Here is a 27,726-nt window from a genome sequence, read left to right on the forward strand (position 1 = left end):
CTTAATGCCATGTATAGTAATACTTACTCTTTCACTGGACCAAAACTGTTTCATTCCCTGTTGTATCCCAGTGTTTGGGACAGTGCCTGACATTTGGAAGGTTTGTTAAATGCTATCGATTGGACTGATTGTCAGTTGGGTGCTAGGATCAGCGCTCTGTGTTTTAAGTCAGGTGCCCATTGACTCAATTCCCTGAGCCCTTGAAGTAACTTTGTTGATTCTTCAAGTGAGAGATGAAAGATTTGAGGAACAATTTCACAGTTGTCAGGGGTGGGAGACATTTGAAGCAAGCTTTCTTATCGCCACCAAGTGATATCCGGTGACTGAGGCTCAGTTTCCTCATCAGTAAAATGGAGACAACAGGAATACCTCACAGAGTTGGTTGCTGTAAGGTCAAATGTTTGTGACGTGCTTACTGAGAACCAGACCTGGCACATGGTAAGTGCTCAATAAACGCTCATTACGGCGAGGGGTGGGGAACGTGTGGAGGAGCTCAGGGTCCTTATTGTAGCCTGGTCCCTCCTGTGCCTGCGGGGAGGGGCGTGGTCAACACAAGGGGCGTGGTGCAGGCTTCCAGGGCAGACCAATGGGGCGCCGAAGGGCGTGGCCCTGACCTGCATGGGCGTGACCTTGCGCGGGTGGGAGGGGCCAGGCCGCTGTGGGAGTCTCCGGGAAGAAGATGCTCGGGCCAGCAACCACCGCCAGCCCAGCCGCCGCTGCCGCCCGCGCTCGCCACCCCCCGGGTCCCCACTAGCGGCCGCCTCCGCCTCCTACCTCCGGCCCCGTTCCTCCGGCCCCCCGCCCCGGGCAGGGTCTGGGGGGCTCGGCCCTCTGCCCGGGGAGCAAAGAAAGGGGTCCCTGTCCCCTCCAGTGGCGTGGCCAGTCCCCGGCCTCTGTGATCTTGCGACAGACCCCACCCCTCAGTTCTCTCAGGGCCCTCTCCGAGACCCCCTTTTCCCTCCCGTCCCGCTCACATCCGCTCTCCGGGCTCTGTCAGCCCCCCAGAACCAGCTCCCTCCCTTCTCCCCTCTCCGGGGTTCCCCCTCCCCCATCCCGCCGCCGCCGCCCCCTCCCCCTCCCACATCCCCTCCCCTCCCCCTCCCCCGTCCCCCCGCCCCCCCCCACCATGAGGATGATGGCCGCCGGCGCGGTGCACGGCCTCTTCACGGCCTCCGCGGCCCCGCAGCCGCCGCCGCCCCCGCCGCCGCCGCCGCCGCAGCCCCAGCCTCCCCAGCAGCCGCCGCCGTCGCCGCCGCAGCCGCCGCAGCAGCAGCAGCCGCCGCCCCAGGCCCCCCCCATGGAGCCCGAGGCCCCGGATTCCCGCAAGAGGCCCCTCGAAACGCCCCCCGAGGTGGTCTGCACCAAGCGCAGCAACACGGGAGGTGAGAAAGGGCTGCGGTTCGGCGTGGGGGAGCGGGCAGGGGGCCTCGCCTTTCTCCACCGTCCTCCCCCGCAAATGGCAGGTGCAAGGGCTCAGGGGAGGGGAAGGGCGCCCCTCCCTAGACTGGGGAAAGGAGAGGGGAGTTGGGGAGGGAACCGGCCCCCTTCCCCCTCTCGCCGCGGGCCCCGGGCCCGGAGCTTTGTCTGCGATGAGAGGGGCTGAGGGGGAGGGGGTGGTAAGTGTCCTTGGGGGCGCGCGAAGGATGGGGGGCGTGGGTCCCTCCGAGCGGGTGTCTCTGTGTCCTTGAGGGGTGTGTGATGTGACCGTTTCGGGGCAGGGGTGTCCCCGACCTGGCGTGTCCTGGCGGGGGGAGGGGAAGGAGCTGAGGAGGCCTGTGGACCTGGAGCCTCCCCGGGGATGTCCTGAGCCAGGGTTGCGCCCGAGGGAGGCATGTGTGGGCCACGGGCGGGATTGTGCTGGGGACAAGCTGGGTGCGTGTGTTGGGTGACATGGGGGAAAAGGTGGGTGTGGAAAGCTCAGTGAGAGAATGTGTGGTCGGGACAGGTGCGTGTGTGTGTTCATGTGTATGTGTGTGAGCCCTGGGCCTGGATGTGTGACATTATGGATCATGGATATGACAGGAAGAAGGGTGTGTGTGTGTGTGTAAGAGATGAAAGGGGCTGGGCTTCATGTTTGAGACCCTCGGAGGGCTATGTGTGACAAGTATGTGCATGTCACCCCAGAGGGGACTGTGGAAGAGTGAGTGAGAGGGTCTGTGTGACATGCAAGGGGGTGTGTGTGGGCTACCGAATGGGCCAGCTCTGGGTATGAACCACGAGAGGCCGTGTGGATGAGAAGGCGGCAGTTCAGTGTGTGTGACACAGGCGTGTCCTGGGTGGGGTGGGACCAGGAGAAGCTGGTGAGGGTGTATGACAAGAAAAGAGTGTGGGTGTGACTCCAGAGAGGCTGTGGCTGGGTGTGACACATGGAGGTGTGCAACGGTGACATCAGAGGGGGTGTGTGCAACAAGGGAAGGTGGGTGTATGACGGGGGAGAGGCTGGGTGAAATTCACGAGGGTGTGTAACAAGGAGAGGGAAGGATGGGGGCCCATGTGACAGGGAGCAGGAACGTGTGCATGTGACACCCAAGGGGTGTGAAAAGGGAAGGTCTGTGTGTGACACCCGAGTGTGTGTATATGTGTAACAAGGGGTTGTGTGTGAAATGGTTGGCGTGGATGATTCTCTGTGCGTATGACAAGGGAGTGTGTGTGTGTGTGATGGCTGAATGTTTGACAACACAGAAGGGGTGTGTGTAGAAGACAAGAGGGACCCTCACTGTGTGTGTGAGAAGAGGTATGTGGACCAGAGAATAAAAGCCAAGCTGGGAACTCTAGGTGTATATCTGCCCACGGGGTAGGGCTTGTCAGGGTACTCAGAGAGCCCAGCCCATTAGCTCCCTGGAAGGAGGGAGACCCCAGAGCAGACATGCCCCTCCCAGCGGTCACCTTGGCCAAAATCTTAACGCTTCCTCTGGCCTCTTCCTCCGGATGGGAAAGGGGTGGCCTGGGGCAGAGCGCAGCTCTTCTAGTGGGTGCGGTGGGGACCTCCCACCTCCTCTCCTCAGATGACGGGGAGCTGAATCTCTTCCTCCCATCCCAGCCCCCTGCCACCCCTGTCCAGGTGAGATAGGAATCGGGGAACCCCTGGCTGCCTTTGAGGGTGTCCAGCAGAAATTGGAGGAAAGGGAAGTTGGGGGAGGGGTGGGAGGGAGTTTCCTGTCCTTCTTCCTGCTCCCCCACCCCCAGCACACGCATGAATGTGTCCCGGCCACTTCCTTGCCTCCTTCCTGCCTCACTGCCATTCCCAGTCCTGGAGAGGGTCGGGGACCCAGGCGGTCAGCCCTGAGCCCAGTCTGGTGGTCCAGCCCCACCCCTGCTGGGGGGAGGGAAGAGATCTCATCCCTGTCTTCTCTTAAAGGGGCTGAAATGTTCACAATCTGAGCAGTCAGAGCAAAACAGCACCATTTAACAGTGATGCTGCCAAGGACGGTGAAGTCCTAGCGTTTGGCACCTACTACGACTCAGGCTCGGAAACGTGGGGAAATCTCCCAATACAATCCTCAGGGGAGATGATTTGAGCTGCTTTTTCAGATGAGGAAAACTGAGGCTCAGTGAAATGAAGCCACTTGTCTGAAGTCACACTGCTCATAAGTGGGGGAACCGGGATCTCTCCAACCCTGGGTTGCCTGGTTCCCATGTGCTCAACCAGCCCGTGTGTCCTGCCTCCTCCAACAGGGGGGAAACTAGGGTGGACCCGTAGGGACCCTGTCCTCCCGACTCGTCCACCTCCGTCTGTTGGCCCAGGGGAAACTGAGGCCAGGAGACACGAAAGGACAGTCCTCCATTTACAGAAATGCTCAGGGGCAGGGCTGGGCAAGCGTCCAGGACTTTCCATCTCAAAATTGAGGGCTCCTTCCAATAATACTTTCATGTCTGTGGGATGCTGGGTCAACCTCACTCCTTTTCTGAGCTTCAGTGTCACCATCTGCCAAATGGGGAAATAAAGATAATCAGAATGATGATAGTAGCTAACAATTTTATTGCTTAATACCTTACATGCAGTATTTCATTTAATTCTCCCAACACTCTATGATGTGATAATAATAATAATAAATTGTAACAATGACATTTATGGTGCCACAGTACATCAGAAGTATTATGGAAAACACTTGGCACTCACCAATCGTTTAATAATCCTTGCAATCCTATTATGTTACCCATCTTATAGGTGACACATTGAGGCACAGAGAGGTTAATTAACTTGCCCAAGGTTAGTCAGCGAATAAGAGGCAGAGCCAGGATTTGAACTCAGGAGACTGGCTCCATCGCTTGAGTAGACACTATAGTGAACCCCATTTTCAGTCGAGGAAACTGAGGCTCAGGGGATAAGGCACTTGCGCAGTAAGTCATTCCAGCCCCAGCAGACTGAACTCCTGCCCACGGGGCTAGCTTAGGGGCTGGTAGAGCAGACGATGGTTGTTAAAAGCGGCTTCTGGCCACTGTGACTGGCAGGCAGACGTCGTTGGGAGGGAGACGAGGCACTAAGGACAGGCAGGCTTGAACAAAGAGGCTGAGTGGAGACTCCGGTTGGGAATTCATCAGAAAAACGTAGTCCCAGTTTGATGGCACAGTAACAAAGAGCGTCCCCCTTGAGTACAGACGATAACTCTTTTTTCTTTTTTTGGCCATACCATGAGGCATGTAGGATCTTAGTTCCCTAACCAGGGATCGAACTCAGGCCCCGGCAGTGAAAGCACAGAATCCTAACCACCGAACCGCCAGAGAAGTCCCACAGATTCTTAAGATGCCACTAGGCTGCCCCCTATACACCTGATTGTATTCCCATCTCTGTCACCCCCACATATACAGAAACATCAACTCCCCCATACACATGCACACAGACCTCACAGCCCAACCATAGCTGACACCAGCCAGGCCTTGCTCCTGAGGTCCTCGATCTTTAACACAGTTATCACCGAGGTTACTAGCTCTGGAGTGAGAGCCTCCGGGGTTCATTTTGTCACTGTCACGTGCCTGGTGTGTGACCCTTGGGCGCATTCTTTCACTGCTCCGAGCCTCAGTCTCCTCATCTGGAAAATGGGAACCGTAATATCCACCTCTGCCACTCCAGGCTGTTGTGTGGGTTCGGTGAGATTGTGTATGTGGGTTCAGTGCCGTTGTGTGAGTTCAGCGAGATGCCTGATACACAGTATCAGGTCTGGCAGATAGTAAGCTCTCAATAAACAATAGCCGTCGTTATTATTATTATTGCTATGGAGAATGTCACGTTCCTGATTCACGATCCACTGGTGATTTGCCCAGAGGAAATCACGCCCCGTCCATCTCTCTGTTGGAGAGAGCGTCACAGCTCAAAGACAGCATCACACCTCTTGGCATCTCATCCCTTCAGAAGCATGTCTCGGTTGTATTATATCTCTCGCAAGGACGGGCAGCACCATCATTCACAGAAAGACATCACCCACCAATGTCCCGCCCCTCCTCAGTGGTACCAGCCACACCCCCGGTCTCTTTTCCACCACCAGCATCCTCACACATTCCCAATGACAATATCAGCATCCCACCCCAGCCTCCTCAGACCTCCACAGAACACCCCTGCCCCCACACAAGAGCAGGTACCATGAGTACAACACCCCTACTTAGGTTCCGCCCAAACATACAGTCACCAAAAACCCCACCTCTGCCACATTCACTTCTGTCCTACCTTTGTCATGAACAGCCCCCTCTCCTGCATCCAAACCATCTTTCACCGTCAGTGCTGAGTAAAAAGTGCCACTCTTGGGAATTCCCTGGCGGTCTAGTGGTTAGGACTCTATTCTTTCACTGCCAAGGGCATGGGTTCAATCCCTGGTCAGGGAACTAAGATCCTACAAGCCATACAACACAGCCAAAAAAAAAAAAAAAAAAGAGGGCTACTCTACCCGTTCATAGCACCCCAAATCTCTTGGGTAAGTCAACATTATTTATGGAGGTAGAGTAGTATTGGTTCCTTGTTGGAAGCCTTTATAAGCTTTCCTGAGGAGCAGGGACATGGGAGTGGAGGAGACCAGAAACCCAGAATGACTATAAGAAGGAAAGACAGCCCGACCCCAAGGTGGAAATATTGAAATTGTAGCAGAGGGGAACCAGGAGAGCTGAAATTGGCATCTTTAGTTGCCATCCTCTATAGAGGGAGCAACTAGCTGGACCCCCAGGGAAAAGCTAAGGGAGTGGGGGAAGGGTGGGGCAGGTGGAAAGTGCTGGCGTTTTGCTTCAGTAGAAAGAACTTTTTCACAGGCAGAACCTTGGTTGTTCAAACAGGGTGGGATATGTGAGGTCCGGGGGCTTCCGGGTTTGGCTGACGTCACACGTCTGCTCTTTGCTTGGAGGCAGGCTGGCAGATAGAAGCCTGGCTCCTTCCTGGAGGAGGTGAGCTTCCCACAATGGGGAATGGAGAAGACTCTGCAGAGCACTGGAGCAAACGATGGGCTGCCATGGGGACTCCAGGATCTTAGAATTCTGAGCTTCTACAGGGGGGAGGTCTCGACTGATTACTCTCTGTAGGACCCTGACCTCTGAGGAGGGGCCTCCAAACTTCCACTAATCTGATATAGGGACCACCAGGCACCCACAAAGTGGTTTAAGCGGGGATTCCATGGCCAGACTTTTTCGGGGGAATCATTTTGGGTTTAGATGAATGTACTTTAGGAGGAAAAAAAATATAACCAGTCCTTCAAACTCTATTAGCAATGATTTTTTTCAACATCCTCTTTAAATAGATTCATTTACATTTTAAGAGGGAATGGACTGTCTGTCTTGTTTTCGGCTATGTCCCCAGGATCTAAAACAAGGCCTGGCACGTAGTGGGTGCTCAGGAAGGATTTGTTGGAGAGAGGGAGGGAGAAAGGAAGGAAGGGAGAGAAAAAGCAAGGAAATAATAGTACGGAGGGATGCAGCAATTCAGGAAGAGTTAGATGCTGGAGGGCAAGTGGAAGCAGAGCCTGGTTTCTTATCAATGAGAAACCATTTGGAGGTTCCTCCTCCAAAAAGCAGGGAGAAGCCTGGGGAGAGGTGATGAAGGAAGTGGCGTCCCCCCATCCTCCTATTTCCTAACAAAACCCCAAACCTTTGAGGCTCATTTCCCCATTGATAGAGCACTTAGTGTGCGCCAGACACTGTGATAGGAGCTTTGCCTGTGTTCATGAAATAGGTAATAGTAAAAATGATGATTGTGATGATGATGTCTTGATACCTGACGTTTCTAAAGTGGTCTACGTGCCTGAGACCATCCTAAGTACTTGAATGAATGACAGTTAACCCCAGAAGATGGTGCTATCCTGTCCCCATTTTAGAGATGAAAAAACAGAGGCCCAAAGAGGTGAGGTGACTCACCCAAGGCCACACCACCCATCCGTGACAGAAGTCCACTCAGTCGAGGGCTGTTTCTGTCATTTCATTCAGAGATTCTCAGACAAAACTTGAGGAAGTGTGAGCGAGGGACGTGAGGGTGTCCCCAGTTTTCTTCGGAACCGTCTTCAAGAGGGAAGCTGAGGAAGTGGCCCTGGCTGGAGAAAAGATCGGGAATGAAATCAAAGAAGGAAAGAGGATGGAGTTCTTGTGAGAAAACCCTCCCCATCCTTCTAAACCTGCCAAAGATGGAGAACCGGCCCCCGTCTCTGTGTCCGGTTGAGGGGAAGGGCAGGCAAGGGGCTACCTCTGTGAGCTCAGGGAAGGAAGTCATTTGTTGGGGGGGCTGCTTAGGAAGACAGATGGAGAGGAACCCTGGGGGGCTAATTACCTAATAGGCTTAATGATCTGATTAGGCATGTTTAAGAGGATTGCCTTGGACTAAAGGAAACCCCTTAATTCTGGACCTCCTCCCCTTGCCTGAAAAGCCACATCTAGCCCCTTGCCCCCATACCTCCATGTTCACATGGCAGGGAACCCAGAATTTTCTTTCTCTTTCTTTTTTTTTTGGTCATGCCGTGCAACAATGTAGGATCTTATTTCCCAGACCAAGGATCAAACCCGTGCCCCCTTCAGTGAAAAATACAGAGTCCTAACCAGTGGACCACCAGGGAATTGCTGGGGAACCCAGAACTTTCAATCTTAAGGGACCAAGTGGAGATGAGCAGGGCTCCCAGCCCCCAGGACCCTGCCCCATCCTTCTAACAGAGCAGTTTCTCTTTTATCTGCTCTGGATGTTGGAGTTTCATTGGAGACGTTGAAACTACATTTCCTTTGCTTAAAAGAAAAAACCACTGGGGGATGATGGTCCAAGACCTTAAGCTTTGGAAACCAAACGGCCTGGCGTGTCCCTTCTTCTTCCCAGGATTTGTGTGTGGTCAGCTGCTCAGTCGCATCTGACTCTTTGCGGCCCCATGGACTGTAGCGCACCAGGCTCCTCTACCCATGAAATTTTCCAGGCAAGAATACTGTAGTGGGGTGCCATTTCCTCTTTCAGGGGATCTTCCTGACCCAGAAATTGAACCTGTGTCTCCTGCATTGGCAGTGGATTATTTACCAGTCGTGCCAACAGGGAAGCCCTTCCCAGGGTTTATTATATGCCTGCTATGGGCTGGGCGCTACGTGAGTCCTTGAACATGAGGAAGAGCTTCAGTGACATGGCCCACACTGGACTTTGTGGTACATCCTTCTGAAGGCAGGAAACAGAGATCCATCTCCTCCCTAGGGTTTCAGGAAAAGTTCCAAGAAGATGGGACATTTGAGGGGAGACCTGAAGCACAAGAGGAATTCACTGGGGGAGGCGCATTCTTTGCGACCCTGCGGACTGTAGCCCATCAACCTCCTCTGTCCCTGGGATTCTTCAGACAAGAATACTGTAGCGGGTTGCCATTTCCTCCTCCAGGGAATCTTCCCAACCCAGGGATCGAATCCAGGTCTCCTGGGTCTCCTGCACTGGCAGGTGGATTCTTTACCACTGAGCCACCTGGGGGAGTGGAGTTCTAGACAAAGAGAATGTGCAAAGGCCCTGAGGTGGGAGGGAGGAGGGAAGTTTGAGGAACAGAAAGGAAGGTGGGTCTAATGTGCCGGGAGAAAGATAAGGATGTGAAGGTGGAAGAGAGGGCGGGGCCAAATCACAGAGAGATTCAGACTCAGACTCAGAAGGTTCCTGAATTTTTCCCCTGGGAGGACACGGGTGGTGGTGGGGGCAACAGTTTGATTAGAAGATCGCAGAGGTTAGGCAGTTACCTTGAGCCTGCGTTAATAAGGTGCTTTACACATAACCAAGAGAATTGGTTGATAACAAAGAATGACCAAAGCCTCATTAAGGACTCTTGGTGCTGCCTCCTGCCTCAAGGTCTTGGAGGCTGTCCTGGTGCATACTGGTCTTCAGCTGCCAGCAGGGAAGAGTTGTTAGGCATGGGTGGATCAAGAATGAATCAGAATTGTATTTGAATCTCAACCCAGCAACTGTCTTGGTGCCCTTGGGTTGGTACCTTAACTTCTCTGTGCCCCTCTGCGCCTCAGTTTCCCCTTACGTAAAAATGGAGGGGACTTCCCTGTTGGTCCAGAGGTTAAGAATTTGCCTTCTAATGGAGGGGGTGTGGGTTCAACCCCTGGTCAGGGAGCTAAACCACGGAGAAAACAAAACATAAAGTGGACACAATATTGTAACAAATTTGATAAAGACCTTAAAAAATGGCCCACATCAAAACATAAAAATAAAAAATAAGTAAAACATAGTAATAAAAAAAATAATGGAGAAGGAAATGGCAACACACTCCAGTATTCTTGCCTGGGAAATGCCATGGACAGAGGAGCCTGGTGGGCTTCAGTCCCTGGGGTCACAAAGAGTCCAACCTGGCTTAGTGACTAAGCAACAACATTATATATATATAAACTGTGTTGCAATGAGGAAGCTTCCTGGGTAGCACAGCTGGTAAAGAATCCACCTGCAATGCAGGAGACCCCAGTCCGATTCCTGGGTCGGGAAGATCCCCTGGAGAAGGGAAAGGCTACCCACTCCAATATTCTTGGGCTTCCCTGGTGGCTCAGATGGTAAAGAATCCGCCTGCACTGTGGGAGACCTGGGTTTGATCCCTGGGTTGGAAAGATCCCCTGGAGGAGGGCATGGCAACCCGCTCCAGTATTCTTGCCTGGAGAATCTGCATGGACCAAGGAGCCTGGCGGGCTCTGTTGGTTGCAAAGAGTCAGACACAACTCAGCAACTAAGCACATATTGCAATGGAAGAATAAAAAAATAATAAAAATGGAGCTCATTTTCCCTTCCTCACTGGGAGGTGGTGAGGAATGGGTGAGATCAAGCCGGCAAAGCACTCAACACAGCACCAGGTCAGTAGTGAGTATCAGAGCGTCTCCAGAGTCCAGCCTTCTGCTCCCCTCCCACGTCATTGCTTCCACTAGTCAGACCACTGTCACCTCCTGCCTGGACTATTGCAGTTGCTTCTTCACTGAGCTCTTCCACCCATGCTTGTCACAGTCTGCTCCCCTCACGGGCCTCAGAGGGATCTTTTTAAAACCTAAGACATCACACATGGGGCATCCCTGGTGGCTCAGCGGTAAAGAATCCATCTGCAATGCAGGAGACTTGCAGGAGACACGGGTTTGATCCCTGGGTTGGGAAGATTGCCTGGAGAAGAAAATGGCAACCCACTCCAGTAGTCTTGCCTGGAAAAGCCCATGGACAGACAAACCTCATGGGCTACAGCGCACGGAGTCATAAAAGAGTCGAACACAGCGGAGTGACTGAACTCTGCTCAGAGCCTTCCCGAAGCTCCCGTCTCACCTGGAAGAAAAACCACCTTGGTCCACAAGCTTGAACACCCCACCACCATCCCCACCTCTCTTAGCCCTCATTTCCTCCCACTGTCCTGTCTCACTCAGCCCCAGCCCCACTAGACATCTCACCCTCACAACCCAGGCACACCCTCACCCCAGGGCCTTTGCACTTGCCCTTCCTCCACATGGCTATGTGGTTCTGTTCTGTTCCCTCCTCCACAGCTGGGAGACAGTGTATTTTAATGGTTCAGAGCAGGGACTCTGGAGCCAGGTGGGATTCAAATCTCAGCTCTACCACTTCCCAGGTGGCACTACCCAGGTGGTACCTGATGGGTACCCAGATGTTGCTAGTGGTAATGAATCCACCTGCCGGTGCAGGAGATGCAAGAGATGTGGGTTCGATCCCTGGGTTGGGAAGATCCCCTGGAGAAGGAAATGGCAACCCACTCCAGTATTCTTGCCTAGAGAATCCCATGGACAGAGGAGCCTGGCAGGCTACAGTCCACGGGGTTGCAAAGAGTTGGACATGACTGAAGCAGCTGAGCACATACGTGACACCATCTACTAGCTATGTGAATGGGAGAAATTCCTTTACCTTTGTTTCCTCATCTGTGGAATGTTTTTTTTTTTTTTTAAGTACCTCCCTCTTAGCATCAGTGTGAAAACGATCTCATATTTGTAAATTACTTGAAACAGAGTCTAGCATGTATTAGGTACTATGGAAGTGTCTGTTCTACAAAGAATGCTGTATTCTTGGGAAGGGCTTTCCTGGTCACCAGATCTGACAGTCCAGCACCTACACTCCCCATCCTCTTTCCTGCCTCTTTTTGTTTTCTTGGTACTTACTACCATCCGACAACATGAAATGCACTGTCTTGTCTCCCCTGCTCTAGAAAAGTGTAACTGTATGCTTTTGGCTGAATCACTGAAACTCTTTTGACCTTATTTGCAAAATCAGGGACTTTTGTCTGTTTTCTTCATGGCTGTTTCTCTAGCATGGTGCCAAGCACATAGCAGGTGCTCAGGAATTCTTGGTGGAATGAATGAATGAGAGAATGAAAATCATTACGTGTATTATTTCCCTATTGCTACTCTCTTGAGTCCTTGCTCCTGTATGTTACTGTGATCCCAGCGGGTTTCCTAGCCCAGCCCATGCCAATGCCTCCCAAGAGGTACTATCCAAAGGTGAAGACCCCTCTCTCCTGACTCCCCTCCCTGCTGTGTGCCCCTGCAGAGGAAGGTGAATACTTCCTGAAGGTGCTGATCCCCAGCTACGCTGCGGGCTCTATCATCGGCAAGGGTGGGCAGACCATCGTGCAGCTGCAGAAGGAGACGGGAGCCACCATCAAGCTCTCCAAGTCCAAAGACTTCTATCCGGGTGAGCCCCAACCCCGGGGGCACGCTTGCTCTGCCCTCCCATCCCTCCCATCTGGGCCCTCCAAGAGGGGGGAAGGCTCCCCTAGGGGCAGTGAGAGTGGTAGGGGGCCTCCCCTCCTCCTCCTAAGGGGACTGAGCAGCCCTGGGCCCCAGGGGCCAGGCCCGAGCAGATGGGGGTGGGGGCAGGGCAAGACAATAGACTGCTGCATATTCATGAGCTCATTTGCATGATGTGGTGGCAGATGTACCCATTCCCACACACCTGCCCCGTTGGGTCTGCTGGAGGAGCTGGGGGGGTTGGCCAAGGAGGCAGGTGTTGGGGTGTCCCTCAAGGCTTGGGGGGCCAGCCATCCGTGTTACACAGACCCTCAGTCTTTCCCTTTGGATTTCTCTGTCACCCCATCTCACCCGATCTGAGTCACACTGGTTCTCCATCTGTGTCGTTCTTTCCATGTCTCATTCTGTTTCTATCATCTTTCTTTCTTGTCCATTGGCTGAGCCACACAGCACATGGGATCTTAGTTTCCCAGCCACGGATGGAAGCCGCGCCTCCTGCATTGGAAGCGCAGAGTTCTTAACCACTGGGCCGCCAGGGCAGTCCCTTTCTCATTCTGTTTCTGACTTTCTCTTCTCTTGTTCCCTGAGTCTCCACTCCCACTGGCTTCTCTCTGTCTCCCCCTGCCCTGTTTCTCCTCTGTCTCTCTGGTTCCATTTGGAGGTCCCCCATCTCTGTTCTCTTAGCCGCCCAGCTGGTCTGTCCGTCTCTGCTTTTCCCTTTCTGTCCCCTCATCTTCCCTTTCCTTTGTGTCTTCCCATCTCTCTCACCATGTTTTCCTTTTCCTCCACCTCTTAGTCTCACTTTTTTTCTCCACCTATCTCTTTCCAGTCACCCACTCAACCAGTACTTAGTAGCACCCCTCAATGGGTAGTCATTCTCTGCGGGGGGTTGCTCCTCATTTCTTTCCATCCCTGCTTACCCATCTCTCCCCTTACAGTCCTCTTTTTCTCCTGTCTCAGCTTCCTCGTGTCTTTTTTCCTGTCTCCACAATCAGCCCTTTTTTCTGCCTCTTCTCCAGCTCTATCTCCCTTCCTCCAATCATAAATTGTCCAGGCCCCTCCCCTCTCGCTAATCCCCCTCAATATCTCTCACCCGCTTCGAATCTCCCTCCCAAGACTGAAGCCTGAGCTTCAACATCTAGGAATCCAGGGAAGGTCCCCTGAATTGCATCTTTGGTCCAGCGCTGGTTCTAGTTCATCCTTAATCCCCTTGGATTTTTTAGGTCAAACACCAGAGCTGAAGCCCAGGGTCAGGACAATTTCATATTCTCTCTCCCTGTCTCTCTCTCTCTCTCTCTCTCCTCTCTCCACCCCGCCCTCTGCCTCCCATCTCACTAAGCAGCTTTGGCAAGAGGTTTAGAGAACAGTCCAGGGAACCTGGCACAACCCCCTTTTCTCTTCCACCCTGGCCCAGTTTTCCCCTCACCCCGCTAGCCCACAAGGTACAGATGGGACCTCTGCTTAGGACATCCACCCAAGGACACTTGGTTCCTTGCCCCTGGATCTCATTCTATGACATAACACACGTCATCCCCTCCCAACACAGTGACACACCCCACCGGCTAGGCAGCGGAGAACCCCAAAGGATGAGCCAGTCACTGACTCTCTCCTGGGCCAAACACTGTTCAAGCAAGCAATGTGAGCTAAGCGTCTCTCCCAAGCCCCTGGATGTGCAGCCACTCCTGCTCCCCACCCCGCAACCCCATTCGGAACTTCCAGATCATACAGCATGTGCTGGTTCCTGGCTCAGAGATGCAGGACACAGCTCTCTACATCCCAGTCCTATCCCTGGGACCTCCCAGGACCCAGAGGAACATAAGAGATGGAGATGCTACTGCTCTCGCATGTGTTTCTCTGCTTCTGGCTGATACCCTCCATTCATTCATATTCTCTGAGCATCTTCTCCAGGCCAGCCCCATACCAGACAGATGGGGACACAGCAGTGACTGAGACACCCCAGCTTAGCCCTCATGGATCTCACATCCCAGTAGGGAAGATAAACTGAATACCAGTCATGACTTAGGGTGGTCAGGGCTGGGACTGGGGAAGCCCAGAGAATGAAGAGAGCCCAGACAGAGCACCTGACCCAGACTGAGATGATTTATCAGGAAGGGCTTCCTGGAGGAGGAAGCCAGAATAATAAGAGTGGGCTAGGTAGAGAGCAGTAAAGTGTGATGAGAGGAGATGAAAGAGCATGTTCAAAGGCTGCGGGGTGGGGGTTAGTTGTTCATTGTGGCTGGTGAGAGGACAGGTGAGAAATGACCATGGAGAAAGTGTAAGGGTCTAGTTAGCTCACACACACACACGCACGCACGCACGCACACATATGTCTGCACTATGTATCTAGTCCATGAAACAAAAATCTGTGTGGCCCTTAACCCAAAGTGAGGGGCAGAACACACGAAGGGTGCCCCCTCCTTGGTACAGAAACCCCCAAGCTCCAGATTCAATCCTTCTGAGTCATACCTGGAGAGACTTAGACCCTGAAGGAAGCAGGTACCTGCCCCAAGCCATGCAGTCTTCTGTGTAGCTTACCCAGACCTTCTCCTGATTCTAAAACTCCTTCGGATTTTAAACAGCCGCCTGAAGCCCTGGACCCTAACCTCAGAAGAAAAACAGATATAGACACTTTTTAAAAAAATGTTTTGATTTATAACATCTTTGCGGCCAAGTTTAACATCTTATGTATTCTTTTTTATCATCAAAAATACAAAAGCAAAATTGCAATCATTGTATGCCTCCCCCCAACACATACACACACACACACACACACTCCACCCACACCAAGTTTAGCACAGGGTGGCTAAATGTTTAAAAGCCCAGACTCTGAAGCCAGACACATGGGTTCAAAACCCTGATTTTTTGCTACTGGCTGAATGAATTTGGACAAAACCCAGGTGCCTTAGTAATAAATCAAGAATAATAATATCGCCTGCCTCATATATTAAAATGAACAAATATATATATATATATATATATATATATATATATACACACATAAAAAGTGCTTAGAATGATGCCCGGAAATTGGTGTTATGTAAGCACCAGCTGTTATTATTAGATATTCTTTCAGGGTTTAACTGAGTCCCCCAAAGCCCCTGTGGATCCTGGTTAAGAACTACAAGCGGGTGTGAGATCACAGACTCCCTGAGCTGGAAGGAAGCCTCTCAGAGATGGAGAGCAGGGCCACTTCAGCCAGGCTCTCCCTGGGGCCACCCCACCCCCCAAGTTCCCACCCTGACCCACACCCTTTCCTATTTACACCCAGACGGAGGCAGCCTATGCGCTGACTCACGCTTGGCTCAGACCAAGCCATTGTTCTGGGGTGGAGGGGAGTAAGAGTGAGGAATAGCAGCCCAGAGGACATGGGGGATGTCAGCTACACCAGTGATCCAAGACGGGGACACCCAGACACATGGCGAGACTGGCATGCCAGGCTGAGCGACGGCAAGTGAGGGATCAGGGTGTAAGACTAGCATGCTGCACTGGTATACCCACAGGACACGGGACACTCACCCACAAGTGTCCTGGACACGCAGGCACATGGAGCCTGGTGCACTCAGGACCCTTTATAGACCCAGGGAGCTAACTGGTCCTGCAAACAGAGTCCTACCCAGGGAGACACACACACACACCATACCACACCTAGCATGCCTGTATCATCTGCACTCACAGCTTCACCCCAGCCAGTCCTGGTGGAGTCTTCTTTGTCTGACTGTAATTCAGACCCCAGACACACACACAAATACATCAATTCTCCAAATACCAATTCTTACATACTGACACCTGGGTCTGCCTGTCGGTTTCTTTCTCTTCCTCATATTCACCCTCATCATTCACAGGGTCTTGCCTGTTACCTGTACATGCGCCTTTGCATGTATATATGCAGTCTGCACACCATTTGTCCAGGTAGTCTTTTGAACACCCAGAGGTATCCGGATATCTCTTTCCCTTATGCAAACACACACACACAGACACACAGGCGCACTGTCATACAATCTCCAAGTGCTATGCATTCATCGTACAGCCTCAATGCCACTTCCTGGGATTCTTTGTTTCTTACTCCCAAACCTCCGTGCACACCCAGCTCAGTCTTACAAATAGTGTACATAACCTTGAACATCACAGTGACATCCAAAGTCTTTCTCCCCCACACAAACGTCTTTACTGAAATCACTATGTCATGCAGTCTGTTTGTATCCTGGTCTCTCCTGCTCTTTCTTTTACATACACACACAGATAGATATTTGAGCCAGTCCTTCCCAAGAAAATACATGCACGCACACACACACACACCACTCACCCAAACAGCCTCACAGATGTTGTTTGCACTGGTCAGTGTCACCCAGAGTCTCTCTCTCATACATATATATCCCAACGTCACCTAGAATTAGCACCTCTGCTCTCTGCTACCCACCCCGATACACACACACACACACACACACACACACACACACACACACACCAAGGATGCCCAGGTCAGAACTGCCACAAATATCTGGAGAATCGCCAGCAGAGGCACCCCGCCATCCTTTCTGCATCCCCATCTCCACTCTTCCATGAGTTGTCTTTGACCCACTCTGCTCTTCCCTCTCCCCACCCTTGCCCTCCCCCACCCCTCAGCCCTCCATCTGGTGGGTCCAGGCAGGCACTCAGGCCTCTCTGCTGTCTCCCCCATCCCCCAGCCCTTCCCCATCCTCTCCAAAAGCCCAGAGGCCGTCGCTGCAGGCTTTCAGGGGTTGCCAAGGCAACGGGGCCTCGTCCCTCATCCCCCTGGGGGTGGGCTGAGGACCCGGCCAGCCACACCGATAAGGGGGTTCCAGTTACTGTGGCAACCGTTGCAGGCCTGAGCTCTCGGCTTCTAGAAGGTGGAGGGGGGGGCAGTGAGTGAATGGTTGCCAAAGCAACCGAGAGCCAGCAAGGACTGGGAAGAGGCAGCTGAGCCCTGTCTCCCTTGCCCAGGGCTGTTGTGGGCATAGCAAAGCACTTAAGCATCATTCTTCCATCCCCTGGGTTTGTTTTAAGGGAGGGAGAGGAAGTGAAGATAATAAAACAGGAATTCCACTCACTCTCCTTCTGATGAGTGTGACCCCTCTCTTCCTTGCTCAACAGGAACCACAGAGAGAGTATGCCTGGTACAGGGCACAGCAGAGGCCTTGAATGCTGTGCACAGCTTTATTGCCGAGAAGGTCCGAGAAATCCCACAAGCGATGACCAAGCCTGAGGTGGTCAATATCCTTCAACCCCAAACCACAATGAATCCTGACAGAGCCAAGCAGGTTAGCAGGGATAGAGGCTGGGTTTTTGTAAAGCTGGTGGGATTTGAGAGAAAGCACTTCTTCCATGTCACCGGTTTGTGAGGAGGGTTCAATGGCATGGTGGTGGTGTTTTGGCTATGAAGTCCTGTCTGATTCTTTGCGACCCCATGGACTGTAGCCCATCAGCCTCCTCTGTCAAAGGGATTTCCCAGACAAGAATATCGGAGTGAGTGCCATTTCTTCTCCAGGGGATCTTCCCGATCCAGGGATTGAACCTGCATTTCCTGTGTTGGGAGGCATGTTCTTCACCACTGAGCCACCTGGGAAGACTACTTCAATGGCAGAATAAGCTATAAAACATTTATCAATCAAATACGTGGTATTGGTTCGTAAAGAGAGTCCGCCTAAGGACGCCAGACCGCTTATTAGAGTGATTTGATTCAGAGGGAGAATGAAGGTCTGGGAGAATCTGACCAGAGACCCCCTTATTTATCCCTTCCTCCTAGGATTTACCAGATCCCCTTCTCTCTTCCACCTCATCCCATTGTCTGTCAAAACCACCTGCTTCCCACTTCCTGTTCTCACCGGAAGTAACCACCCCATCCATAGGCAACACAGCACTGTTACCCACTCTGTTCATTAGTTACTGGATGGGAGTTTAGCCACCATTTTGGGAAAATCATGTTTCCTTAGGCAGAGAGGAGGCGGGTCTTTCTGCTACATAGCCCTCTTGAGGAGGGATGGAAGGAGGAACGCGGAGCTTTTCGATTGCCTGCATTATCAGGAAGCCGTGGCGGAGGGATGTGCAAGAGCGGATCAGTCGCTTCCTGGGCTTCTCGGGTTACGAAGACCCCTGTGCACACCAGGCAGGTGGGCTTCCTGCAAAGCCCCTGGCAACATGGCCCTGACCCGGCGAGCAGAAGCAGGGCACGAAGTTGGCTGCGGCAAACTCCCCGTTTGCTCTCCCTCTCTCCACTCCCGTATACGTGTGCACAAGATGCAAACGGGCGAGATCCCTGAGCAGGCAGACAGCCCACTTGTGAGGGTTCCTGAACGGACGTCAGCTTGGAAGCAAAGATAGGAGAGAGGGCCTCGGTAAAAGGAAACTGGGATTCTTGGGAAATCCTGTTGCCCTGAGATGAGACAGACCACGGGTCTGAGTTTCTACGATTTCGTGGGGAAACGGTGGGTAGCAAACCCTGGTAGAATACTGCGAAACGGAACGATCCCCCCAAAACCTGCGAGCTTGAGGCTCGGAGCGCGGCTGCTGTCCTTGGTGCTGAAGCAACTCCGCCCCTCGCGCCCAGCCGGCCCTCTCCTAAATCCCTTCCCACCAGCAGGCCACAGCTTCCCTACAGTTTGCAAGGAAGCGAAGGTACTGCCTCTCCCCTCCGCCTTGGTCGTGGCCGCTAGGGACTCAGGGTTCATCAAAAGTTTGTACATGTTGCAGGGAGAATGGGGTCAGCACCATTAGCACCTGAGCGTCTTACTCCACTCCCTAAGCCACAGGAACTCTGAAATAGTGGAGTCGAACGGTTATAGAACCAGGATTTTTTTTCCTCTGCCTTGTTACTCGGGGGCTTCAAAGAATGAAAGAGATAATGGCTGAAGGTTCAGACACGAGTCAGATGTTGAGTTGAATTCTATTCTGATACTTCCTACCTGCGGGACCTTGAGCAAGTGACTTGATTTCTCCATGTGAAATGAGATTTATAATGGTACCTATTTAAGGGTAGTGGCTAGTGTTTATTAATGTTTGAAAAGCAATTATCCAAAAATGTTTGCTATTGTTGTTACTATGGGATTTTTGAGTCAGGAGGCAAGTCTGTCCCCTTTTTGCCTTGGACTTGCCCTGTGTCTTCTTCCTTATGTATGCTCAGTTTCCGTTTCTTCACAGTGGGGAAGCTGGGTCAGATTGGGGATTATAAATGGAAATGTCTCCAGAATTCAGAAAGGGAACATAAAGGAGTGAGGTATCATAGAGGTATCATGCTATCCCTAAAGCGGGTAGTTGCTGCTCACCTCCACTTGATTCTTAACCCTTTGGGAATGAGGACGGAGCATTGTTGGGTTGACCTAAAAGTTTGTTTGGGTTTTCCCATAATATCTTCTACATTTTTCAAATGAAGTCAAACATATTTGAAATCATTTGATTTTTCAAGGTTGACTCAGTTTTTAAAACACTATGTGGCTGGGCTGGCTGTGGCCTGAGCACCACCAGTTTGCCCCCTCTGGGTTGGATGGGTGGTTCTCAGCCCTGGCTGGTATCTGAATCATCTGGGTTAAAACACAGATTCCTGAGTCCCAGCCTGGGACCACTGAGTCCAGATTTCTGGGGAGAAGTCCTGGGAATCTGAACATGAACTCTGGCCTGAGATCACATCCTGGCTTTACTAGTCACCATCTGTGTGACCTTAAGCAATGTACTTAACTTCTCTGTGCCTCCCTTTCCCAATCTATGTGTGTTAGTCACTCAGCTGTATCTGACTCTTTGCAACCCCATGAACCATAACCCACCAGGCTCCTCTGTTCATGGGATTTCCCAAGCAAGAATCCTGGAGTGGGTTGTCATACCTTCTCCAGAAGATCTTCCCGACCCAGGGTTTGAACCTGGGTTTCCTGCATTGTGGGCAGATTCTTTATGATCTGAGCCACCCAATCTATAACATGTGCTAATAATAGTACCTACTTTATACAGTTGTTAGTGGCTGCTGCTGTTTATTGTTACTGTTGTTTTTAAATCTCCAGACTTGCAAACGTCTGAGGCAGATGGTCTCTGAGGTCCTTCTGGCTCTAAGACACTTATAATTCTACGGCTCTGTGATTCCAAAATTCGAGGAATATATTATTCTAACATTCTACTGTTCTAACATCCAGGATTCTATAGAACTGCATCTACAGATCTAAGATGCTGTGGTCTTGCAATCTGGGCCTGTCGTGAAGGCAGCTACTGTTTTCTGAGGGCTTCCCCTGTGCCAACCACCATGGAGTCACCTTAGTCATTGAATATCCCCAAGACCTGAATAGAGCCGCTGTGGTAATGTCAATGTCAGCAGTGAGGAAACAGAGGCACAGAGAGATGAAGGCTTTTGCTTTCACCATTCCTCACTGAACACAATTTCTTGGATGGAAAGTTTTAATCCTTCTCCTGTTGCTCTGAAATGCTGTATCACATACTAAATCCCTCTTTACTCTTAGGCCTGGTTTTGTACATTCTAATGTTCTATCCCCTTGACTTGTCAGATTTCTCTTTTTCCAGTGATTTCTATAAAATAACAGCTGTATTGAGATATAATCCACATACTGTAAAGTTCACCATTTTGAAGTGTTTAATTCAGTGGTTTCAGTATATTCACAAAGTTGTGCGTTGATCACCACTGTCTTAATTCCAAAACATTTTCACCACCCCCAAAAAAGCCCCATACCCATTAATAGTCTTTTTCTATTCCCCAGTGCCTCTGCCCCAGCCCCTTTCACCAGTGATCTACTTTTAGTGCCTATGGATTTGCCTGTCCTGAATAGTTTATGTAAATTGAAGGATACATAATGATATATAATGTGGCATTCTGAGTCAGGCTTCTTTCCCTTAACATAAAGTCTTTAAGATTCATCCATACTGTGCATGCATGCATGCTAAGTCGCTTCAGTCGTGTCCTACTCTTTGTGACCCCATGGACTATAGCCCGCCAGGCTCTTCTGTTCATGGGGATTCTTCAGGCAAGAATACTAGAGTGGGTTGCCATTCCCTTCTCCAGGGAATCTTCCTGATCCAGGGATCAAACCCACAACTCCTACATCTCCTGCACTGACGGCAGGTTCTTTACCACTAGGGCCACCTGAGAAGCCCAAATCTACACTGCGGTGTGTATCAAAAACTTCATTCCTTTTTATGGCCAAATAATACTTCATTGTATGGATATACCACATTTTGTTTATTACTCATTGGTTGATAGAAATGTGGGATGTTTCTACTTTATAGCTATTATGAATTATGCTGCTAATTAACAAATGTGTGGGTAAATATGTAGGGTGGAATTTCTGGGTCATATGATAAAACCTACGTTTAACTTTTTGAAGAACTGCAAGACTGTTTTCCTAAGTGGCTGTACCACAGATGTGGGACTTAAATACAGGTCTGCACCTGGGGACAACAATCACTGCATGTGTACCACTATCATTCACCCACCCTTGGCTAAGTATGTGCCAGGCATTCGTCTAGGCACTGAGAACCCAGCAGTAAGCAATAAAGATAAAGATTTCTACTATTACGGACCTTAAATTTTCCCCTGGGAAATCAGAAAAGAAGCAAATAAATAAAATGTATAGGATGTCAGAGAGTGAAAAGTACTATGAAGACAAGATGGAGAAAAAGGAAAGGAAGTATGGGTACCTTTTTTCTCTTAACTTTTTATTTGGAAAATGTTTAAAGAACAGTACAATGAACTCCTGTACACTGCACTTAGACTCACCAATTATTAACATTTGCTTTATTTCTACACACAGACATACACATTGACTTTGGGGTTCTTTTTGTTGTTGATCAGCTTGATTTTTTTTTTTTTTTTTGACTGAACTGAGAGGCAAGCAGGATCTTAGTTCCCCAACCAGGGATCGAATCTGCGCCCCCTATATTGGAAGCATGCAGTCTTAAACACTAGACCACCAGGGAAGTCCCTGTTGTTGATCTATTTGAAAATAAGTTGTAGATTTTACTACTCTTCACCCTAAATACTTCAGTGTATAGCTCCCCAAAACAAGGATAGTCTCCTATATTATTATATTACTTTTATCACACTTATAAAAATTAACACTGAATTCATAATATTACTTAATAAAAAGTCCATATTCAGATTGTCCAAAATGTCTTTTACATGTATAGAGTATTTTTATTAAAGATTCAATGTTCATGTGCTGCATTTGGCTGTTATACCTTCTTAATCTCTTTTAATCTAGCATAATCTAGGATATATTTTTGAAGGCAGAGCCAACAAAATTGCTGATTGGATGTTGAGTGTAAAGGAAAGAGAAGACTCCAAAAGGTTGGGACCAAGTAGTTGTAGGATGCATTTTTCCTGTGCCGAAATGAAGACTGTGGCAGAAACACATTTGAGGAGGAAGATGAGTTTCATTTTGGACTTTTGAGGGGTCCACTCAACATCATATGAGAGATGTGAAATTAGCAGTTATAGAATCTGAAGATACCCATGATGGAGATGTAAAATAAATACACATGAGCTTTGATAATCTGGGTGGGCGGGTAAGGGGTTTCTGAGGGGGTGCATCTGTGCAATGAGTGAAGAGAGTAGGAAGCCCTTTTTTCCGGGGAAAAACGCTCCAGGTACGGGAACAGCTGGTGCAAAGGCCCTGTGTCTGGGTGCAGCTTGGCGAGTTGGAGGGACTGTGGGGAGTCTGGTGTGTCTGCAGTGAACTAAGCAAGAGGAAGAAAAGACTGAAATCAGAGAGATCAACAGGGAACAGAGCATGTAGAAGTTCTCAGCCCTGTTTGATTGTTTAAAGGACCCAACGTCCGCTTTCTCCTGCATATATTAGGTTGGCCAAAAAGTTCATTTGGGTTTTTCCAATGCATTTTATGGAAAACCTGGAACGAACTTATTAGCCAACCCAACATCTTCCCATGCCCACGTTACTCTCTGAAATTATATATACAATGAGCCTATTTATATAAAGAGAAAGCATATCTACATCTCTAAAATTTTTAACAATTGTATTGAGATATAATCCACAAAGATACGTTGGACCTATTTAAAGTGTGCAGTTCAACGGCTTTATTGTATTCAGAGCCGGGCATCCCTCACCGCAATCAATTTTAGAAGTTTCATTTCCTCAAAAGGAAATCTTGATCCCCTTAAACACTACCCCTCAATCCTCCCAGCTCTCCCCACCCCAGCCCTAAGCCACCACTAATCTCCTTTGTCTCTATAGATTTGCCTGTTCTGAACATTCATATAAGTGGAATTATACCATATGTGGTCTTCTGTGCCTGGTTTTGTTCACACAGCATAATGTTTTCTAGGCTCATCCATGTTGTAGCAAGCATCAGTCCTTCAACTGGTTTAAATTGACTAATCTTCCACTGTACGGATGTACATTTCCTATATCCCTAAATATTTTTTCATAAAGGAGAAATGAAAGGAAGGTGATTTGTTATAAAATAAGGTGAGTTTTAATATGGTGGCTCAGACAGTAAAGAATCCACCTGCCATGCAGGAGACCTGGGTTTGATCCCTGGGTGAAGGGAATGGCAACTCCACTATTCTTGCCTGGAGAATTCCATAGACAGAGAAGCCTGGTGGGCTACAGCCATGGGGTTGCACAGAATCAGATATGACTGAGTGGCTAACACTTAACAAGATGAATTTTAATATGTAAATGCTCAGGCAGGGCCACAGTAGAAAAAATAATGAAATAGCCGTTCACACCTAACATGGCCTGAGTGACACAGCAAGAAACATGGTGATCCAGAGCGTAGTAATAGAGACTTAAATGATACAGATGGTGTTATTACCAGTGTCATGGTTTTCTTTTTTTTAATTGAAGTGTAGTTGATTTACATTGTTATGTTAATTTCTGCTGTATGGCAGAATGATTCAGTTATTTGTATATATACATTCTTTTTCATATTCTTTCCCATTATGGTTTATCACAGAGTATTGCATATAGTTCCCTGTGCTATTCAGTAGGAACTTGTTGTTTATCCATTCTATATATAATAGTTTGCATGATGTCATAGTTTTCTAAAATGATGAACGACTCTTGGTAAAGTTTAGAACAAAACAAAATACAGCCTTATTTTGACTTACTGTAGTTACATTCCTGAAAATTTCAATAGATCTTAAAACTTAAAAAAGAAAAAAATACTTGGTACTTAACATGTAGCATGAAGTTCAGTTCTGGGTTGGGAGATTTATAAACAGACTTTTCACCAACATGAATGTCCAGGGGGACATTCAAAAGTCATATAGAACTTGTGACAGTTCTTCATTGCCAGGAACTGACTCTCACGTTTCTGTGTGCAAATCTTTGGCCCTGCCCACTGAGTGCCCGCATCTGCCCTCAGTTGTTTCTCGGCAACCAAAACCACTTCCACAGTTTCCCAGACACCACTGGGCTCAGGTTTAGGGGTTAAAAAGGAGAGGCAGAGATGAGAGCTTCCAAGGATTGAGCCCACAGGTCTGGGGGGATGTGACAAGCACTGGAAAGGAGGGACTTCTGTGTAGAAATGCTCTTGGAGATGTGAAAGGAGACGTTTGGTTTTGAAATATCCCCACTGGAGTTAAGATTGATCTGATTTGTAGCTGCAAAGGATGGGCTGCTCTACAGCTGAGAAGGGGGACCATCATATAACATGACCCGTTTACTCCGTCTTCTCTGATGTAAGCTCTGTTACCATCATTTCACAGATAAGATTGTATATTTCATGTATAAGATTGCTAGGGCTGCCATAACAAGGTTCCACGAACTGGGTGGCTTAAACAACAGAATTCATTCTCTCACGATTCTGGAGGCTAGAAATCTGAGCTCTAGGTGTTGGCAGTGTTGGTTTCTTCTGAGGCCTCTGTCTTTGACTTGTAAATGGCTTTTTTCCCTCTCTCTCTCTCTCTTTTTTTTTTTTTTTTTTTGCCATATTCATGGCTTGCGGGATCTCAGTTCCCCAACCAGGGATTGAACCCAGGCCATGACAACGAAAGCCCAGAGGGCCATGGCAGTGAAAGCCAGGAGTTCTAACCATTAGGCCGCCTCTGTCTTCACATGGTCCTCCCCATTTGTGTGTCTATGTCCTAGTCTCTTCTTATAAGGACACCAACCATATTGGATTAGGGTCCATCCTAATGAACACACTTAATCTTCAAGGCCTGTTTAAAGACCCTATCTCCAAATACATTCATATTCTGAGGTACTAGGGGTTAGGACCTCAAGAGGTGAATTAGGATGGGTGGGAGCAACAATTCAATCCATAACAACAGAAAGGGTAATCCAGGTGACCATGTCATGGGGTGGAAAGCACAATGGAGCAGTAATCCATGAAGCTGAATTTCAGTTCCTTCTGGGTAACCTTGGGGCAAGTCCCCTCACCTCTTAGGCCTTGGGTGGCTCATCTGTAAAGTGAAACTAATGATGCCTTTTCTGAGGCTGGGAGTCAGAGGAGTACTTAATGATATCGAAGGACATGGGCACCAATGCAAGCTTGGGGCGGGGTCCTGGCGGGCTCCCTCTGGGTCAGCCATTAAACTTTTAGGCGCTGGATGTAAGGAGGACCCAGGGGTCCCAAGGACAGGGTGGCTGAGAGGCTACCGAGGGGAGCTGGAGTACTAGCTCCTTTTTTCTTTTAACTAATAAATATGGAAATATTTCAGTATTTCTGCACTATTATTTTTATTTATTTATTTTCTTTTAGCTGTGCTGCAGAGTGTGCAGGATCTTAGCTCCTCCATCACTGATCGAACCTGTACCCCCTGCAGTGGAAGTGCAGAGACCTAACCACGGGACCACCAAGAAAGTCAATAGTTCTAACCAAGGACTTCCCTGGTGGTCTAGTGGTTAAGAATCCATGCTTCCACTGGAGGGGACACGAGTCCGATTCCTGATGGAGGAGCTAAGATCCTGTATGCTGCGTGGCCAAAAAAAAATTTAGATTAAAAAAATTTTTTTTTTCCTAACCGGTAGGACCATACTGGTGCATATCCAGGGGGCTTGCTGGGTCTGATTTTGGACACTTGAGAGCCAGGGGTGGGGAATGCCTTGAGATGGCGAGTCTTAGACGAATATTGCTGTTCAGTCTCTGATGACCCCGCCCCTAAAGACCCTCCCTCTGGCTCCCCACGCAGGCCAAGCTGATCGTCCCCAACAGCACGGCGGGCCTGATCATCGGCAAGGGGGGCGCGACCGTGAAGGCCGTGATGGAACAGTCGGGGGCTTGGGTGCAGCTGTCCCAGAAGCCGGAGGGCATCAACCTGCAGGAGCGCGTGGTGACGGTCAGCGGCGAACCCGAGCAGGTGCACAAGGCCGTGAGCGCCATCGTGCAGAAGGTACAGGAAGATCCCCAGAGCAGCAGCTGCCTGAATATCAGCTACGCCAACGTGGCTGGGCCAGTGGCCAACTCCAACCCCACCGGCTCGCCGTACGCCAGCCCCGCCGACGTGCTGCCCGCCGCCGCCGCTGCCTCGGCCGCCGCCGCCTCGGGCCTGCTGGGCCCGGCGGGGTTGGCGGGCGTGGGGGCCTTTCCGGCCGCCCTGCCTGCCTTCTCGGGCACCGACCTGCTGGCCATCAGCACGGCACTCAACACGCTGGCCAGTTACGGCTACAACACCAACTCCCTCGGCCTGGGCCTCAACTCGGCCGCAGCCTCCGGGGTCCTGGCCGCCGTGGCCGCCGGTGCCAACCCTGCTGCCGCCGCGGCCGCCAACCTCCTGGCGTCCTACGCCGGCGAAGCAGGGGCTGGGCCAGCCGGAGGGGCTGCTCCGCCTCCACCCCCGCCGCCGGGAGCCCTGGGGTCCTTCGCCTTGGCCGCGGCCGCCAACGGCTACCTCGGGGCCGGGGCGGGCGGCGGGGCCGGCGGAGGGGGCGGCCCGCTGGTGGCCGCTGCGGCCGCAGCGGGGGCGGCTGGGGGTTTCCTGACGGCGGAGAAGTTGGCTGCCGAGAGTGCCAAGGAGCTGGTGGAGATTGCGGTGCCTGAGAACCTGGTGGGAGCCATCTTGGGCAAGGGGGGCAAGACGTTGGTGGAGTACCAGGAGCTGACAGGCGCCCGCATCCAGATCTCCAAGAAGGGCGAGTTCCTGCCAGGCACGCGGAACCGGCGGGTCACCATCACGGGCAGCCCCGCGGCCACGCAAGCCGCTCAATACCTCATCAGCCAGCGGGTCACCTACGAGCAGGGAGTGAGGGCCTCAAACCCCCAGAAAGTGGGATGAGGCCTGTGGTGTGTGCTCCCACCTGGCTCCCTGTCCCTCCTCCTCCCCCTCCTCCTCCTCCTCCTCCCCCTCCCCCAACTCCTGACCTCAGCTCGGTATAGTCCTGCTCTTCTTGGGATGGGGCTGGGGTAGGCCTGACTGCACTCCCCCCCACCCCTTTTCTGGTAGTCATAGGCAGGATTGAGTGATGGCTGGGGACGGGGCCAAGAAGCTCCCTCCCCAGCCCTGAACTGACCCCTTCTTCCCTTCCTCCCTATGCTTGACTGGGCCTGACCCTCCTCTCCCAGGGCCCAGGTCTGTGTGATATCTGTATATATTGCATTTTGTTGATTTTAATAGAAAACAAAGCGTTATTTTCTCTTTTCTTTCCCTCCTTTTTTTCCCCCTCCTTTGATAAGGATTTC

General features: G+C 50.6%; 1 protein-coding gene and 2 long non-coding RNA genes across 3 annotated transcripts; 2 read left to right on the forward strand and 1 right to left on the reverse strand.

The window, feature by feature from the left end:
* Nucleotides 1–637: 637 nt before the first annotated feature.
* On the forward strand, nt 638–27,675 carry NOVA2 (NOVA alternative splicing regulator 2). The gene is made up of 4 exons (XM_020898083.2): nt 638–1,382; nt 11,936–12,079; nt 17,248–17,414; nt 26,240–27,675. Exons 1-4 carry the CDS (start codon nt 1,127–1,129, stop codon nt 27,320–27,322), a joined length of 1,650 nt encoding a protein of 549 aa, XP_020753742.2. The 5' UTR covers nt 638–1,126; the 3' UTR covers nt 27,323–27,675.
* Nucleotides 2,450–3,960, forward strand: LOC139029827 (uncharacterized). Its single transcript, XR_011482058.1, has 2 exons — nt 2,450–3,061; nt 3,359–3,960. It is a non-coding gene; the product is annotated as an uncharacterized lncRNA (long non-coding RNA).
* Nucleotides 3,773–20,218, reverse strand: LOC110139913 (uncharacterized). Its single transcript, XR_002314619.2, has 2 exons — nt 20,083–20,218; nt 3,773–3,925 (listed from the first exon to the last, which is right to left on the reverse strand). It is a non-coding gene; the product is annotated as an uncharacterized lncRNA (long non-coding RNA).
* Nucleotides 27,676–27,726: the final 51 nt, after the last annotated feature.

This window comes from Odocoileus virginianus, chromosome 20, assembly GCF_023699985.2.
Source record: "Odocoileus virginianus isolate 20LAN1187 ecotype Illinois chromosome 20, Ovbor_1.2, whole genome shotgun sequence".
Classification (NCBI taxonomy): Eukaryota; Metazoa; Chordata; class Mammalia; order Artiodactyla; family Cervidae; genus Odocoileus; species Odocoileus virginianus.

Coding starts and splice junctions, on each gene's coding strand:
- NOVA2 (XM_020898083.2), top strand. CDS start 1,127: ATGAGGATGATGGCCGCCGGCGCGGTGCACGGCCTCTTCACGGCCTCC. Junction 1,383..11,935: donor CAAGCGCAGCAACACGGGAG/GTGAGAAAGGGC, acceptor GTGCCCCTGCAG/AGGAAGGTGAATACTTCCTG. Junction 12,080..17,247: donor GTCCAAAGACTTCTATCCGG/GTGAGCCCCAAC, acceptor CTTGCTCAACAG/GAACCACAGAGAGAGTATGC.